At 38.6% G+C, this 12,366-nt stretch overlaps 2 protein-coding genes across 5 annotated transcripts; both read right to left on the bottom strand.

Annotated features, from left to right (window-relative positions):
- Positions 1-407: 407 nt before the first annotated feature.
- LOC122024790 (putative U-box domain-containing protein 42) lies at positions 408-5,507 on the bottom strand. Of its 3 annotated transcripts, none has more exons than XM_042583494.1 (6): positions 5,444-5,483; positions 4,641-4,715; positions 3,825-3,933; positions 2,574-3,443; positions 2,183-2,492; positions 408-2,088 (listed from the first exon to the last, which is right to left on the bottom strand). In XM_042583494.1, the coding sequence occupies exons 3-6, from the start codon at positions 3,828-3,830 to the stop codon at positions 482-484; spliced, it is 2,793 nt and encodes a 930-aa protein (XP_042439428.1). In that variant the 5' UTR covers positions 3,831-3,933; positions 4,641-4,715; positions 5,444-5,483; the 3' UTR covers positions 408-481. The 3 variants fall into 3 exon arrangements, with proteins under 3 accessions (XP_042439428.1, XP_042439429.1, XP_042439430.1); XM_042583495.1 differs by having other exon boundaries at positions 2,574-3,484; positions 5,444-5,482; XM_042583496.1 differs by lacking the exon at positions 4,641-4,715 and having other exon boundaries at positions 2,574-3,484; positions 3,825-3,903; positions 5,444-5,507.
- LOC122024791 (phosphatidylinositol 4-kinase gamma 7-like) lies at positions 5,273-8,339 on the bottom strand. Of its 2 annotated transcripts, XM_042583497.1 has the most exons (3): positions 8,073-8,339; positions 7,930-7,979; positions 5,273-7,682 (listed from the first exon to the last, which is right to left on the bottom strand). In XM_042583497.1, exon 3 carries the CDS (start codon positions 7,466-7,468, stop codon positions 5,531-5,533), a length of 1,938 nt encoding a protein of 645 aa, XP_042439431.1. In that variant the 5' UTR covers positions 7,469-7,682; positions 7,930-7,979; positions 8,073-8,339; the 3' UTR covers positions 5,273-5,530. The 2 variants fall into 2 exon arrangements, with proteins under 2 accessions (XP_042439431.1, XP_042439432.1); XM_042583498.1 differs by lacking the exon at positions 7,930-7,979.
- Positions 8,340-12,366: the final 4,027 nt, after the last annotated feature.

The raw sequence follows: 12,366 nt of genomic DNA, 5'->3' as shown, positions 1-12,366 counted from the left end.
TCCCCCCAATATAAATTCTGCGGTAGTCCTCTTTCAAGTGAAATAGACACCGTGATCGAACTTTATTCCCGAATCCTCCTCTTCTTATTCTGCGGAAGTTTTGTTCCCGAATCCTCCTCTTATTAGTCCCATGGAATCAAACTATAAGCCATGTTCAATAATCTAGCTGAACTTTACTACATTGATTCTCCTCTTGTTAAACTCAAGAATCTAAACCATTTTCTGCCTATTCCACTTTGGGCAAGTTGCATCGACCAAGCCACCCAAGCCTCGACTCAAAAAATCGTCTAGGTTTGAGAATCTAGCCGGTTCGATATCTGGTATGACTTTGTTCATCATCCATTGATAATGGTATGTTAGTATTCGCTGAAAGAGAGAACACAACGAAATTCAAATAGAGGATTCACTGAAAGAAAGCGCACAAGGAAATGTTATTAACATCGTCAAACGATATCAGCAATATCAAAGTGAATTCAACACATCACATAACAAAACTCTTACTGGAGAAGTTCATGATTCTATGCAAATGGCTGAGAATGTTCTCAGCCATCTTCTTGTTGTTGCCATCCGCTTTATGAAAGGTCGACACCAGCATTGTCGACAACACCTTGTTGCCGTAGATCTCCCTGCAGAGCTGCTGGTTCCCCATCTCCAAGAACCTCTCTACCAGCCAGAGACTCCTCTGAAGCACCTCCTCCTCCTCCCTGTACACCTTCAACACCCTAAGCACACTCTCCACTGCTCCGAGTTCAGTCAGTGCCCTCACACTCCCCATCACCTCCACGTTGTTATCCAAGAGCGTGCTGATGGCCGACAGTACTGCCTTTACGACCTCGGGGTTCTCATTGTCGAGGCAACCCAGCAGCCTCTCTGCAGCCCGGGATTCCAGCAAGCAGAAGGTGGTGGTTGAGCAGACTCCCCGGTGTGCCGGGCAAGTTAACACCAACCTACCACCTTCTTGGTTGGTGACCGATCTGGACTTGGAGAAAATGTTTATTGGTCGAGAGGGCTTCCTCACTTCTGAAGGGGGCTTCGATAGTTTTAGTGACTGAGAGGAGAGGTTCTCAAGCCCTACAGCTGCTAACCTTTGGACTTCGCTGCTTCCACATGGCCTCACAAGTAAATCTGCAAACACTGATGTTAAATCCCTTGACATGGCCATCTGAAGTATCTCCTGGTCAAGCAAACTGCTGGTGAACCTCACAAGAATGCCTGCTAGGCCTTCCAAGTAGTGCGCTGTGAGCCTCATGCTGCTGGCCCGTATTTCGCCTCTCTGGATTTCTTGTATCCTGCTGAGAACTACCGGTACTGTACCTTGGTGAAGGAGAGCTAAATTGAGTGGTGCGCTCCTGTGCGGGAGCTTTGCAATTAGGTTGGCTGATGCAGCTTGCTTTTCAGAAATCTGCTTGCTGTCATAGTTCTTGATTAGGCCCTCTGGTTGGCCTTGTGTCTTGGTGAGATAACTTGCTATGGTGTCTCCTATGTGAGATGAAAGGGCGATAAGCAACTTTGCTGCAACAGTTACGAGATCTTCCAATTGAGAATTGAGGAATTCAATGATGGTTTGGGTCACCTCGAGCTCTTTTACCACCGACACGATAGTGGCCAGAGGCTTTGAGAGCTTTGTAAGTGAAAATAAGATTCTTACAATGTTCGCATCAACTTTTTCCGCTATCGAGCACTTCAGAAGGTGGACAAGGTTGTAAACTGAGTACTGTGAGCTGATGGTGTGGCCATTCTTGTTCACTTTTATGTTGGAAAAATCAATTCCATCTGATTCAAGTATGTTGGCAAGGATTGCAGCAGCCTCTTCCTGGGAATCCAGGGACTCGCTGTGGATTCTGCGTGAAAATATTTCATCGATCATGAGCGGGGTGATGCCTGCGTCAATGAGTATCCTGCTGCTGGGAGGATGAGAGGAGATTTGAACTAGAGTTTTGAATGCTTCTCTTCTGATGACAGGGTTGCCACCACTGATCATTTGGATTAGGGTATTGGAGGCTCTCTCTGCCACATAAGATTTCATGTCATCCTCGAGAGGTATTTCACCGAGGTAGCTCACCATATCCATCTGTACTTCTCCTAAACCTGTACCATGCCGATGCAATTTAGTGACCGGGAAGTTGTCATAGTTGTAGTTTTGATGAAAATTTAGAGAGCTGAGACTTAAAATGCTACTCACCATCAATGAGGTGGTCTAAAAGGGGTTCCATGAATCCATTCTCTGCCATACACCTAATATTCAGTGGCAACTTCTCCAAGTTCTTCAAAATTTCTTCTGCTTTTTCTGCAGCTAAAGGATCAGCTTCCTTATTGTACTTCATCGTAATCAGAATCAAGATTCCTCCGGGTGTTAGACCAATTTTGTCCAAGAACATCTCAGATTTAGAAAGCTCTAGTAAGAATGAAACAGCTGCATGCCTCTCTGAAGAATTGTAGCTGGACATCATCTTGACTGTCCTTGTGAGGATTCTTGTCCTTGCAACAATAACCTGCAAAATATAATCCATCGATCCTTGAAGAAATTAATTCGGTTTAACATTCAACTAAAACCACAAGAGAAGATTGTAAACCTTTCCGTCTTCATCCTCCACCAAAGAGCGCAAAAGATGCATTGCCTCGCACCGCACAACCATACTATCATGTCTTAGAAGCTGCACTACTTGCTGTGTGATTCCAATAATGTGCATATGCCCCTTGTGCTTATTATGTTGGCTTAGAAGTTGCATCTCCTTCAGTGCATCCAAAACCATGGCTTCTGAAGCAGCTAATGACAGAGAACCGCTCGCGATCTGTATTCTCATCACCTCGTTCCTTTCCTTCCACTCTTCGATTGTGCTCTTCAAAGCTAGGTTACTGCAGAAACATGTACTTTTGATCTCAATCCTTGTTGTTGGGCAGATAACATATTCTGAGGACCTCATGAACCACTCAACAATGGCTTCCCTTTCATATGTTATGCCAGTTTCTATGGTGACAGGATCATTCATAATTTTCTCTGTCAATGGACAGAAAAAGCCTTGGTAACCTGGTTGGAGAGTTTCTGCCGATGGAGGAAGAATATCAGATGATGCTTTGGCATCATTTCTCTGCATGCCTTTGTGTGTGCCTTTGATGAAATCTTCATAATTATTCTCCCTCTGAGATGCTGAAACTGGACTTTCCCCTACATTAATTTGTCCTGGTTGGCTGAATTGGTTCTTGAAATCAGAAAATGGAATCTTGCTAAGATCCATTGCCATGCTTCTGATCACTGTCTCTAGTTGTTTGACAAGGGTTTGGAGCTCACCATCCAGGCTCGCTTGGTCACTGCTGCTACATCGTGTAATGAGCTCCTTCATGGCGTCGACTTTAGATGACAAAGACACTAGGAACTCAGTTCTGCTTGTTGAAGTATTGTCTTGGACCTGTGGTTCCATTCCTGGCTCCATGGTATTTGGTTGCTGTGTATGATCAGCAACAGCTAATCATATATCAGATAATGCTGAAAGAAAAAAGTTAGAATTAAATGCAAAAACCTGTCTCAAAATATCATGACAACTTTCAGAAACACACTCATGCAAATTTGATCCTAGTATAATATAAGATAAAACCAGGAATTTAGTTCAACTAATGGAAATATATTCAACTTGTGATCTATCACAAGGAAAAATGACTAATCAAGTTCATCATGGCAGAAAGCAAATTTTTTGTGTTTATGAACATGGAATTTACACATTTGGCTTGATGGAGCTGGTTTTGAAACTTTTCCAATCAAAATATAGATCATTGAGACAAGATAAGGACAAAGAGTGAATGAATGAGAGGATGGAGAAGATACTTACAGACATTTAATTGAATCTCTGGAGGAGTTTTATGACTTGCAGCATCTCACCCTCTGAAGAACTAATGCCCCTTCATCTTCTGAAGAAATAAACTGATCAAATCTGTTTTCTGGATTCATCAAGATAAGGTTTTAAGAATAAGTCATTGTTGAATGAGTCACCGACTCAAGTATTACCTAGTCTTCAAGGTTGACTTCACATAGTTACAGCTAAAAGTTATTTTTAAACTGCCATTTTTTTCAGTGAAAGGTCAGTGACCTCCATTTTGATCTATTTTAATAATTCTCTTGTTTATTAAATTTACTCAGTCTAAACAAATACATAGACCATCAGCCCTTTAGCTTCTCAAGATCAACTTTGAATTTTAAAATTTGTCACTAATTTACCAAGTCAATGTCAGTTTTTTATGCACATGAAGTAAACTTGCAAGAATAAGCAAAATGTTGAACTCATTCCTCATCAACCAAAATCTTACTCCTCTCTCTCTCTCTCTTTAAAAAAAAATTCTAAATTTTGGGAGTCTTTTGCATGGGTTTATCACATCAAATCTTTTTTCAGGGGCTAGTTAATTGATTATAAATTGCTATTGCTTATCTGAAACTTTTGACTTTTTAAATTGATTAATTATATATGGCCACAGACTGCATAAGAAACCATGTTGGAGTTGAGATATAGTAGAGTTGTTATTATTATTATTAATTGTTATTTATGACAAAGACACAGCAAACATGGTGAGTAAGAGAAATAGTTCAAATGGTTCGGGCACATGGATATGCAACATCTAAGTAGATGAACAATATATGAACTTATGGATACTGGTGATGCATTGGGAAGATACATCAGCAATTTTTAATTACGACCTTCCAATCTCGTTCAACGTCATGCAGTGCACTGTTAATGCAGATGATGCACCAAAATAATAAATTGAATTAGTTGCATTGACTATTTAGGATCAAATTCCTGAATATGATTCATCCATAACTTATCATAAGCAGGTAAATCACCTATTTAAATTTTCTCTCCAAATTCTCATAATTAACTGGTGATAGACATAGCACCTTTAAGTTTTAACCAGGAAAACATAACAACAATTATATGTGCCTGAAACAAATTCTCATGATCTTGCAAGAGGTAGACAATGATTACACAATAGTTCAAAAATTTCTAAGCATTTTAACCATCAGTATCTATACTATTAATAATAAATTAATCAATATCTACTACATTGCATTATATGTCTAACAAAAATAAACATGCATAGTGTTCCTTTAAATCTTCAACACTAAAGCTGCAACATTGTTCATCCATATTTAGTCTGCTAAAAGCAACAGGGATAATATGGTTGGACCTGCACAAATAACCCTCTTCTAAGGTTACCAAAAGCAACAAGCAAGACTCAAGTTCTTGGTTTTTATATGTTAGTAATATCTAAATTTAAAAGAATAGCATAAAGAATAAACTGGCAATCAAATTCACCTTCAAATTAACACAGAACAAGTCTAGTCACACAAAGGTTATACAAAATGCTAATTTCAAGATAGGGCAGACTACTTCCACAACCTCAGTAGAATGGCACCATCATGAAATGATTTTATTCTAAATCTTACATTCTTCATTACCTGCACTGCTACCAGAGAAGGCATGGCCAATGACATCAATAACTGATGCAGAACAAACCTTCTTCACATTCTCCTCAAAATTCCTACTCAAAACTGGCATGAAGTGCCAAACCTCTGCCTCAGGCGAGCAGCAGCACTGCACTTCCGACCTCGGAATGCACCTGGCAGCAACTCCTGGAACTTCTCTAGGAAGGCAGTCCACTCTGCCTCTCCCATGTCCGAGAGCTTCACAAAACTCACACTTGCAGGAAGCTTCTCATTTGCACTCCTGTACCCACCACCCTTAAACCTGCCACTGTCATCGCCTTTACTGGTTTTACTTTTTGACAGGCTTGATTTTGGAAAACCAGCAAGATACCGCTGACTTTTTCTAGCAATGCTTACCCCCTTCAGTGACATGGACAGCTTTGAAACATCTGGAATATGGCCAGCCTCAAATGGTGGCAAGCAATTAGCTTTTTCCTGATTTTCATCCTCAAGTTCCTCTTCGTCTTCTACATTTTCTTCTAATTTCGATAGTAGATTTCTAGAAATACCTCCTCTGTATACACAGTGGCTGACTGGGGATGTTTCTTGCATCAGTGCATCATTATCTTCATAGTCAAGGTCAAACTGAATGCCTTCCTCGTCTGGAGAATCACATTTTGGAGAAAAAGCCTCTCTTTCTGCCACTAACCTTCTTGCCTCAATGCAGATAACCTCCAACTCACTTGGCTCCTCTTCCATTCCACTAAATTCCCTGCTCATCATCTCTCCGATCTCAGCAAGGTAAAGTCCAAATGCAGTTGCTTCCTTGAGAAAAATTGTCGAGAGTACTAACACTCTAAGGCATGATTCTCGGATCATAGGTAGCTCCATTCGGAGCATCTCTGAATCTCTAAATGGGTCAAGGTTCCTAATATAGTTGAGCTCTTCCTCAGAAAAAGGGATTGATGATTGTGGCCAGTGGATCCATTCAAAATAAGGATCCTCCAAGCTCTCAGGCAAGCAAAAACCATGATCAATTGGGATTAATTCCATCACAGCCCCAAACCTACCAGCATTACCATCAATTTTCCTCACCAGAAGGTTCCCGGCATGCCTATCAGTATTGAAGATCCTAACATCAAGTATCCCAATCCTGTGCACCACTGTGACAGGGAAGCTTGAGGTGCCATGATCGCTAGCATCAAAGTCATGTGGAATGTACTTCTGCAACGAAGCAATTTTGCTGGCAGCATTTATCTTCCTACAAGAAGCCTTAATGCTGCCCTCGGAGCTAATGTCTTCATTCAGATGAAATACTGGATGTGTGATCTTGACAAGGGCTGTTGGAGGGACATTGGCAAAGTTATTGTAATCCAGGAGGTAGGCGGCAACCTCTCTGAACCCGGTCTCACCAACTCGAACAGACCTTTTCAACCCAGGTTGTCCAAGGGCCTTACCTATAAAACCTTTAGGATTGTTTGGCGCAAATGGCTCCTCATCCGTCGGCTTCACAATAGCAATGTTTGCACCGCTTATGTTCCGGAAGAAGTATGCACCACCAAGTCCTCTGTGAACTGCAATTGGGTCTATGGCTTTCTTAATACCCTTCACTGCATCATTAACAAGTAGTTTTATCTCAGTACAGTTGTTTGAGCATAAAATTTCAATAAAATCACTATGATCCCCACTTTGCTGAAGATCATTCGCAACCGGTGAGAGGCATGGAGTGGAGGAACTCCTTTGCAGGAAGCTCCTTGTCAATAATAATGGGGAGTCATTCCTCACAACACTAAGATCATTTTTCAAAACAACATCACCCAGTGAAAGAGAACTCTCCTCAGTTGGCATATTGAGAGCAAGCTGCAATCTCCGTTTAACAGTGTGCACATTGTCACCACGATCCAGTTCAAGGCCTAAGACCAAGCCAGTGTCCGTCTGAACAAACACACGCCTTCGACCAGATGTCTTTCCTTCACTCCTCGGATTCCCAATGCAGTCATTGCTTAGAACTGAAACCGCCATTTGAGTCTGAACAGGGCTATCAAAATTGGGAGCCATGGACTCAGGAGGCTGTTGAAAGCAAGAGCAAGGTACTTTTTCTCCCTCAAGCGTATGCCTATCGCAGAGGCAAGTGCAGCAGAAAAGAGAACAGATGATACGCAAACGACCATGAATTGAGAAATCGGAAAGCACAAAGGCGAAAATGGAGACGATCTGACTACCCTTAATTCAGGAAAGCCATCTTCTAAGACAAAGATCTTAAGGATGAAACCTGCCAAAAAAGAGGGATTTGTTTTACTGTTATGGTATCCAATTCATTGAAGGTAAACAAATCTACATATGTTTTTTCTCGCACGTTAATCGAAATCAAAGTAAACAACAATTAATCATTTCCAAATACAGCCGTGATCCAGAATCCATAAACAAATGAGAGATAAACGATTGAGATTTGCAAAATAGTAAGAAAAAAATCAAAACGAAAGTAATGCGCAAAATCATTGCAACTAAACAGTGATTACCTTTTTTTGGTCAAAAAGCGGTGGAAAATGGCTGGCTCATTTCCAACAAACTAAAATACCGTCATTCGCAGATCAGTTCACAATAGATTCATAGAAGACCAAAAATCAAGGAAAGATATTTAGCGAGATGTTTTCTAAGATACCAGCGATGGATCGAGCGAACTGTACGCGACGAAGCGAGATCTGACGAAGATCTCGCCTGCAAGCCACGAACAGCGAGATTGGCGGATCGGCGTGGCCAACGACGGAGATCCGGCAGGAAAAGCTCGACGGACGACGACGTCAAGAAACGGAGATCGACGGCTACGGATCCATGCGACGTCGCCTTCGTCCTCTTGATTCCTCCACGGTCCTCCTCCGAATCCTTCGCCCCGCACAGACCGACCAGTCCAGTGACTCCAGTAAAATATATATATTTTTTTGAAATTTCAAAAAAATAATATAATTAAATATTTAAGAGGTGTACGGTTTGTTCCTTGGCTTTAGTATCTGAGCCGTCGGTTGGCGTGGGCAGACCGTTGATTGCTCGCCACGATGTGGGTGTGATCACGTGCTTGTCGGGTTCTCTATGTACGTTACTTACTTGGCACTGGTCCTTTGTTATGTGTGTTGTTGTTTTATTGCTACTTGGTGCTCATCTATTGTCTATTGAGGTCCTAGAAAAGGAAATTGAGTCATATGCATGCATTTTCATTTAATTATTCATTAAAAGATAGGCTGTACATTCTAGACGCCGAAGGAAAATTGTTCTGCGACTGAATCCGATTGTCTTAAATCTGATATTATCTTTTTGAACATATACAGATGTGAATTTTTTCATGAGTATTTTTCAATTTATTTTTAATAGTTAATAAATTTTTTTTATAGAATTATACCAACATAATTTAGTTGGTACTTAAATGATTATACACACAAGAGTAGAGATTGAATTCTCAAATAATTATTCCTTGTGGAATAAAATCTCTTTGAGGTCGGTCGGTCATCTCGATCATTGTGATTTTTTTTTTTTAATGTCACTATATGGTTGATGATAAAGGACGCTTATAGGATGAATAAGTTATCTTTTATCACTTGTTTACTTGGAGGTGTAGATCGAGATGGTTATGCGCGAGGTCACGCGATTGCTAGAGGCGGTCACTCGAGGTTGCCTGCAACTCACGATTGCACGAGGCAGCCACACAAGTAGTGCTACACAAAGGTTGCACGAGGTGGACGTTTAGGGTCACATAAGACTACGCGAGGTGGCCATGCAGGGTTGCAGTCTGCACGAAGCAGTCGTGTAATGCTACTTGTGCAGGACCACATTGGGCCAAGCACGCTAGGCCACACGAGGTAGTCACTCGTGGTTCGAGTAGTTGAGAATAGAGATGTGACTCGGAAGCAAGATATGTTCAATTCGATTTAACTAGATAAAAAAAATATATTAAAAAAGAGAGCAAATCTTCTGGGCCGTTTTTCTATGGTCCCCTCTATAATTGCAGCCAGATTTTGTCTAGAATCCGATTGTAATTGACTGTGCTCCTTCCTTGGATTTACATTCTCACACAGGTTATAGTTTAGGTCGGGACAATCGGATGGAGGCTGCCTCCCACTCAGCACTCCGCAGCCCGGCCGCTCGCCCACCACCGGCGACCTCCGATCGTAGATCCTAAACCTTAAACCCTAAACCTTAAACTACAACTTGATGAAAAAATGAATATAGAGAGGGATTGTAGTTAATTGTGGCCAATTTCGAATAGAAATTTAACCACAATTACAAAAGGAAACTAGGAGTGGACCACGAAAAAATGGACAAAAGGATTGACCACATTCAAAAATTATTCACAAATAGTTTCTTAAATTGAAGTCTATTATTTTATAATAAATCAACCGTAAAAACACATGCCATCCATTCTTTTTCATAAAATAGACATTAAAAAATTTTTCTATCAAATTTTTGTTAGTTCTTAAATCCATCCTCCCAGTCTCCTAGAGACTGTGTTGATGGAGTATTATTACATTAAGTTATGAGATTAAAATTTAACACATTTGAATATATATATTTTTTATCTTGGTCATTATACTAATGATTAGTAGTTATTCGTGATTTATTTTTTCTGTATTAATTTAAGGATTGATTGACGGAGACAACGCTAGGATCACTTTTCGTCACATTAAATCCCTCCTCTCAAATAAATAGGGATAAATAAATAAATGTTGAATCGTTTTTTTTTCTCACATTAAATCCATCCTCTCAAATAAATACGGCTAAATGAATAAATGTCTCTGGGTAAATTTAATATACTAAAAATTTATTTATATTCGTCCATGCTATGTCGATTAAAATAAGTTTAACATCTCATTAAAATAAATGACTAAACTTGAAGATAAAAAGATAAATATTACAAAATAAATTTATTTCATCCCTAATAAAAGAAAAGTAATAAAAATGATCAAGAATAGAAAATATTGATTGATACAAATATAATAAATTAGAAGTTTAATTCTTATTATTTATTTTAGTAATAAAAAAGAAGTAATTATAATCCTTTTATTATTTTGGAAAATATTCAAATCATCTGTTAAATATTTTTTTTTTATTTAAGATATTTATTTCCATATTTACTATGAAAAATATGGTACTAATTAGAGGTGATAAAATTTTTTATTAAATTCTGACCTCCTAATTATCATAGTTATTATCCCATCTACTTACCAACTAGAATCTCCATATCTACTATGAAGTATGGATTAATAGAGGCCAAGTCTGTCCATAAAGGTGAAAAAAAAAGCTTTTTTCTTACCAGTTGCGGGGGATAATTTATAATTTCAAAGATGAGATTATTTCTTTATTTGTTTTATCAATTTAGTTTCTAGCTTTGAGTGGTTTGACAATTCGAATTTGATGTTAAAGTTTATGAATCACGTTAATCCATAAATCTTTTATGAAACTTCTAAATAAGTAAAGAAGCTATCATAACTAATAAATAAACTTATGACAATTTACTAATCAATTAAATAAATTTAAAAATATAAAAATTTCAAACATCAAACAAACTCAAATTAACATCTAAACAATTAAACTTAAGCTAAGCTTGAACTATACTAAGCTCGTAACAAGTAAACCAACGCAATCTTGAACAGCCGTTTCAATGGCTTATTTTATTTTAGACTTGTCGTAATTTGACCCAGCAAGCAATCTGGAATGAAATTCATTTTTTTAATAATTTCACAAAGCCTCCATGGATATGGTTTAATGGGTTTTGGACTTGCAGGCTAGGCCTGATGAACAAGCCCATCTACTTAACTCTACTCATTTGTTTTCCATGGGCTGTTTCGAATTCAATCCATATTCTCTGGTTTGAGGTCATAATGATATGGCTAAAAGTGTTGTTATATAGATTTAAACCCTTCATTGGTAGTGCATCTTAACAGCTTTCGGGCTATAGTAAGTAAGGGCACTTAGTTATCTCTTAGATATTTACGATTTGATTTTTAGTACAATGTATTTATAGAAAATTTTTCTTTAAATGAGACTTGCAACTAAGGAATGATGCGCTTCTAGACTGTCCGCTATAAGTACTTCCCGATTTACTCTGATAGCTGGTGGAAAACTTCTGCGGGACCGAGCCAGTCACCCCAAGCTCGACGTTATCCAACTTGGCTAATTATTATTTTTATCTTAGAAGACATATACACTTGATGAATTGTCACAGTTGGTACCTGTACGAGTGGTTACTTTAATACACACACAAAAAAAAAAAAAATCAAATAGTGACAGAATATATCCATCACTATTCCATCGCTAAATACATATTGCGACGGTATAGCAACGGACTACACACCGTTGTGTAAATATCAGTCGTTGATACTGTAGCGACAGATATTTAAAATTCCGTCGCTACTAGTCAAATATAGTGAAATTTCTATTAAAGTATTAGCGACAGATATTAAAGATTCCTCAATTAGCGACAGATATATGAAATATCTATCACTAATCGCTAATATGAAGTAATGTTTAGCTACTAATGATGGATATTTCAAATATTCATCGTCAATAGCGACGGATATTTCAAATATCCTTCACCAATAGTTATAGAATTTTACTTTCTGTCGCTAATTGTGACTAATATATGGAATATCCGTTGCTAATCGCTAATTAGAAGTATCCGAAAGTATCGAAAAGAGAATTGATGAACGGTCATTTGCCACGTATATTGAAATATCTGTTAATAATGACGATGGAAATTTATGTTTCCGTCGATGATTACGACAGATATTTGAAATATTTCATCGCTGTTGGTGACAAATATTTGAAATGTTCGTCGCAATCAGTGACGAAAACTTAAATTTCTATCGCTAAACTATGCTACAATTACACATGCCCTTTTCATTTTTTCTATTTTCCTTGTTTACATATAAATCTAAATCACTCCAACCATCACAAGCGATGATTTT

The sequence above is a fragment of the Zingiber officinale genome, chromosome 9B (genome assembly GCF_018446385.1).
Source record: "Zingiber officinale cultivar Zhangliang chromosome 9B, Zo_v1.1, whole genome shotgun sequence".
NCBI classification, from domain to species: Eukaryota; Viridiplantae; Streptophyta; class Magnoliopsida; order Zingiberales; family Zingiberaceae; genus Zingiber; species Zingiber officinale.
The sequence above is the reverse complement of the archived record's forward strand: the minus strand, read 5'-3'. Positions and strand labels throughout refer to the sequence as shown.

What these genes read in the sequence shown, in the direction of transcription:
- LOC122024790 (XM_042583494.1), bottom strand. An exon ending in TGGAGGATGAAGACGGAAAG is followed by an intron (nt 2,493 to 2,573) that starts GTTTACAATCTT and finishes TATATTTTGCAG; the next exon opens with GTTATTGTTGCAAGGACAAG. An exon ending in TTTAGACCACCTCATTGATG is followed by an intron (nt 2,089 to 2,182) that starts GTGAGTAGCATT and finishes GGCATGGTACAG; the next exon opens with GTTTAGGAGAAGTACAGATG.
- LOC122024791 (XM_042583497.1), bottom strand. Translation starts at nt 7,468, where the DNA reads ATGGCTCCCAATTTTGATAGCCCTGTTCAGACTCAAATGGCGGTTTCA.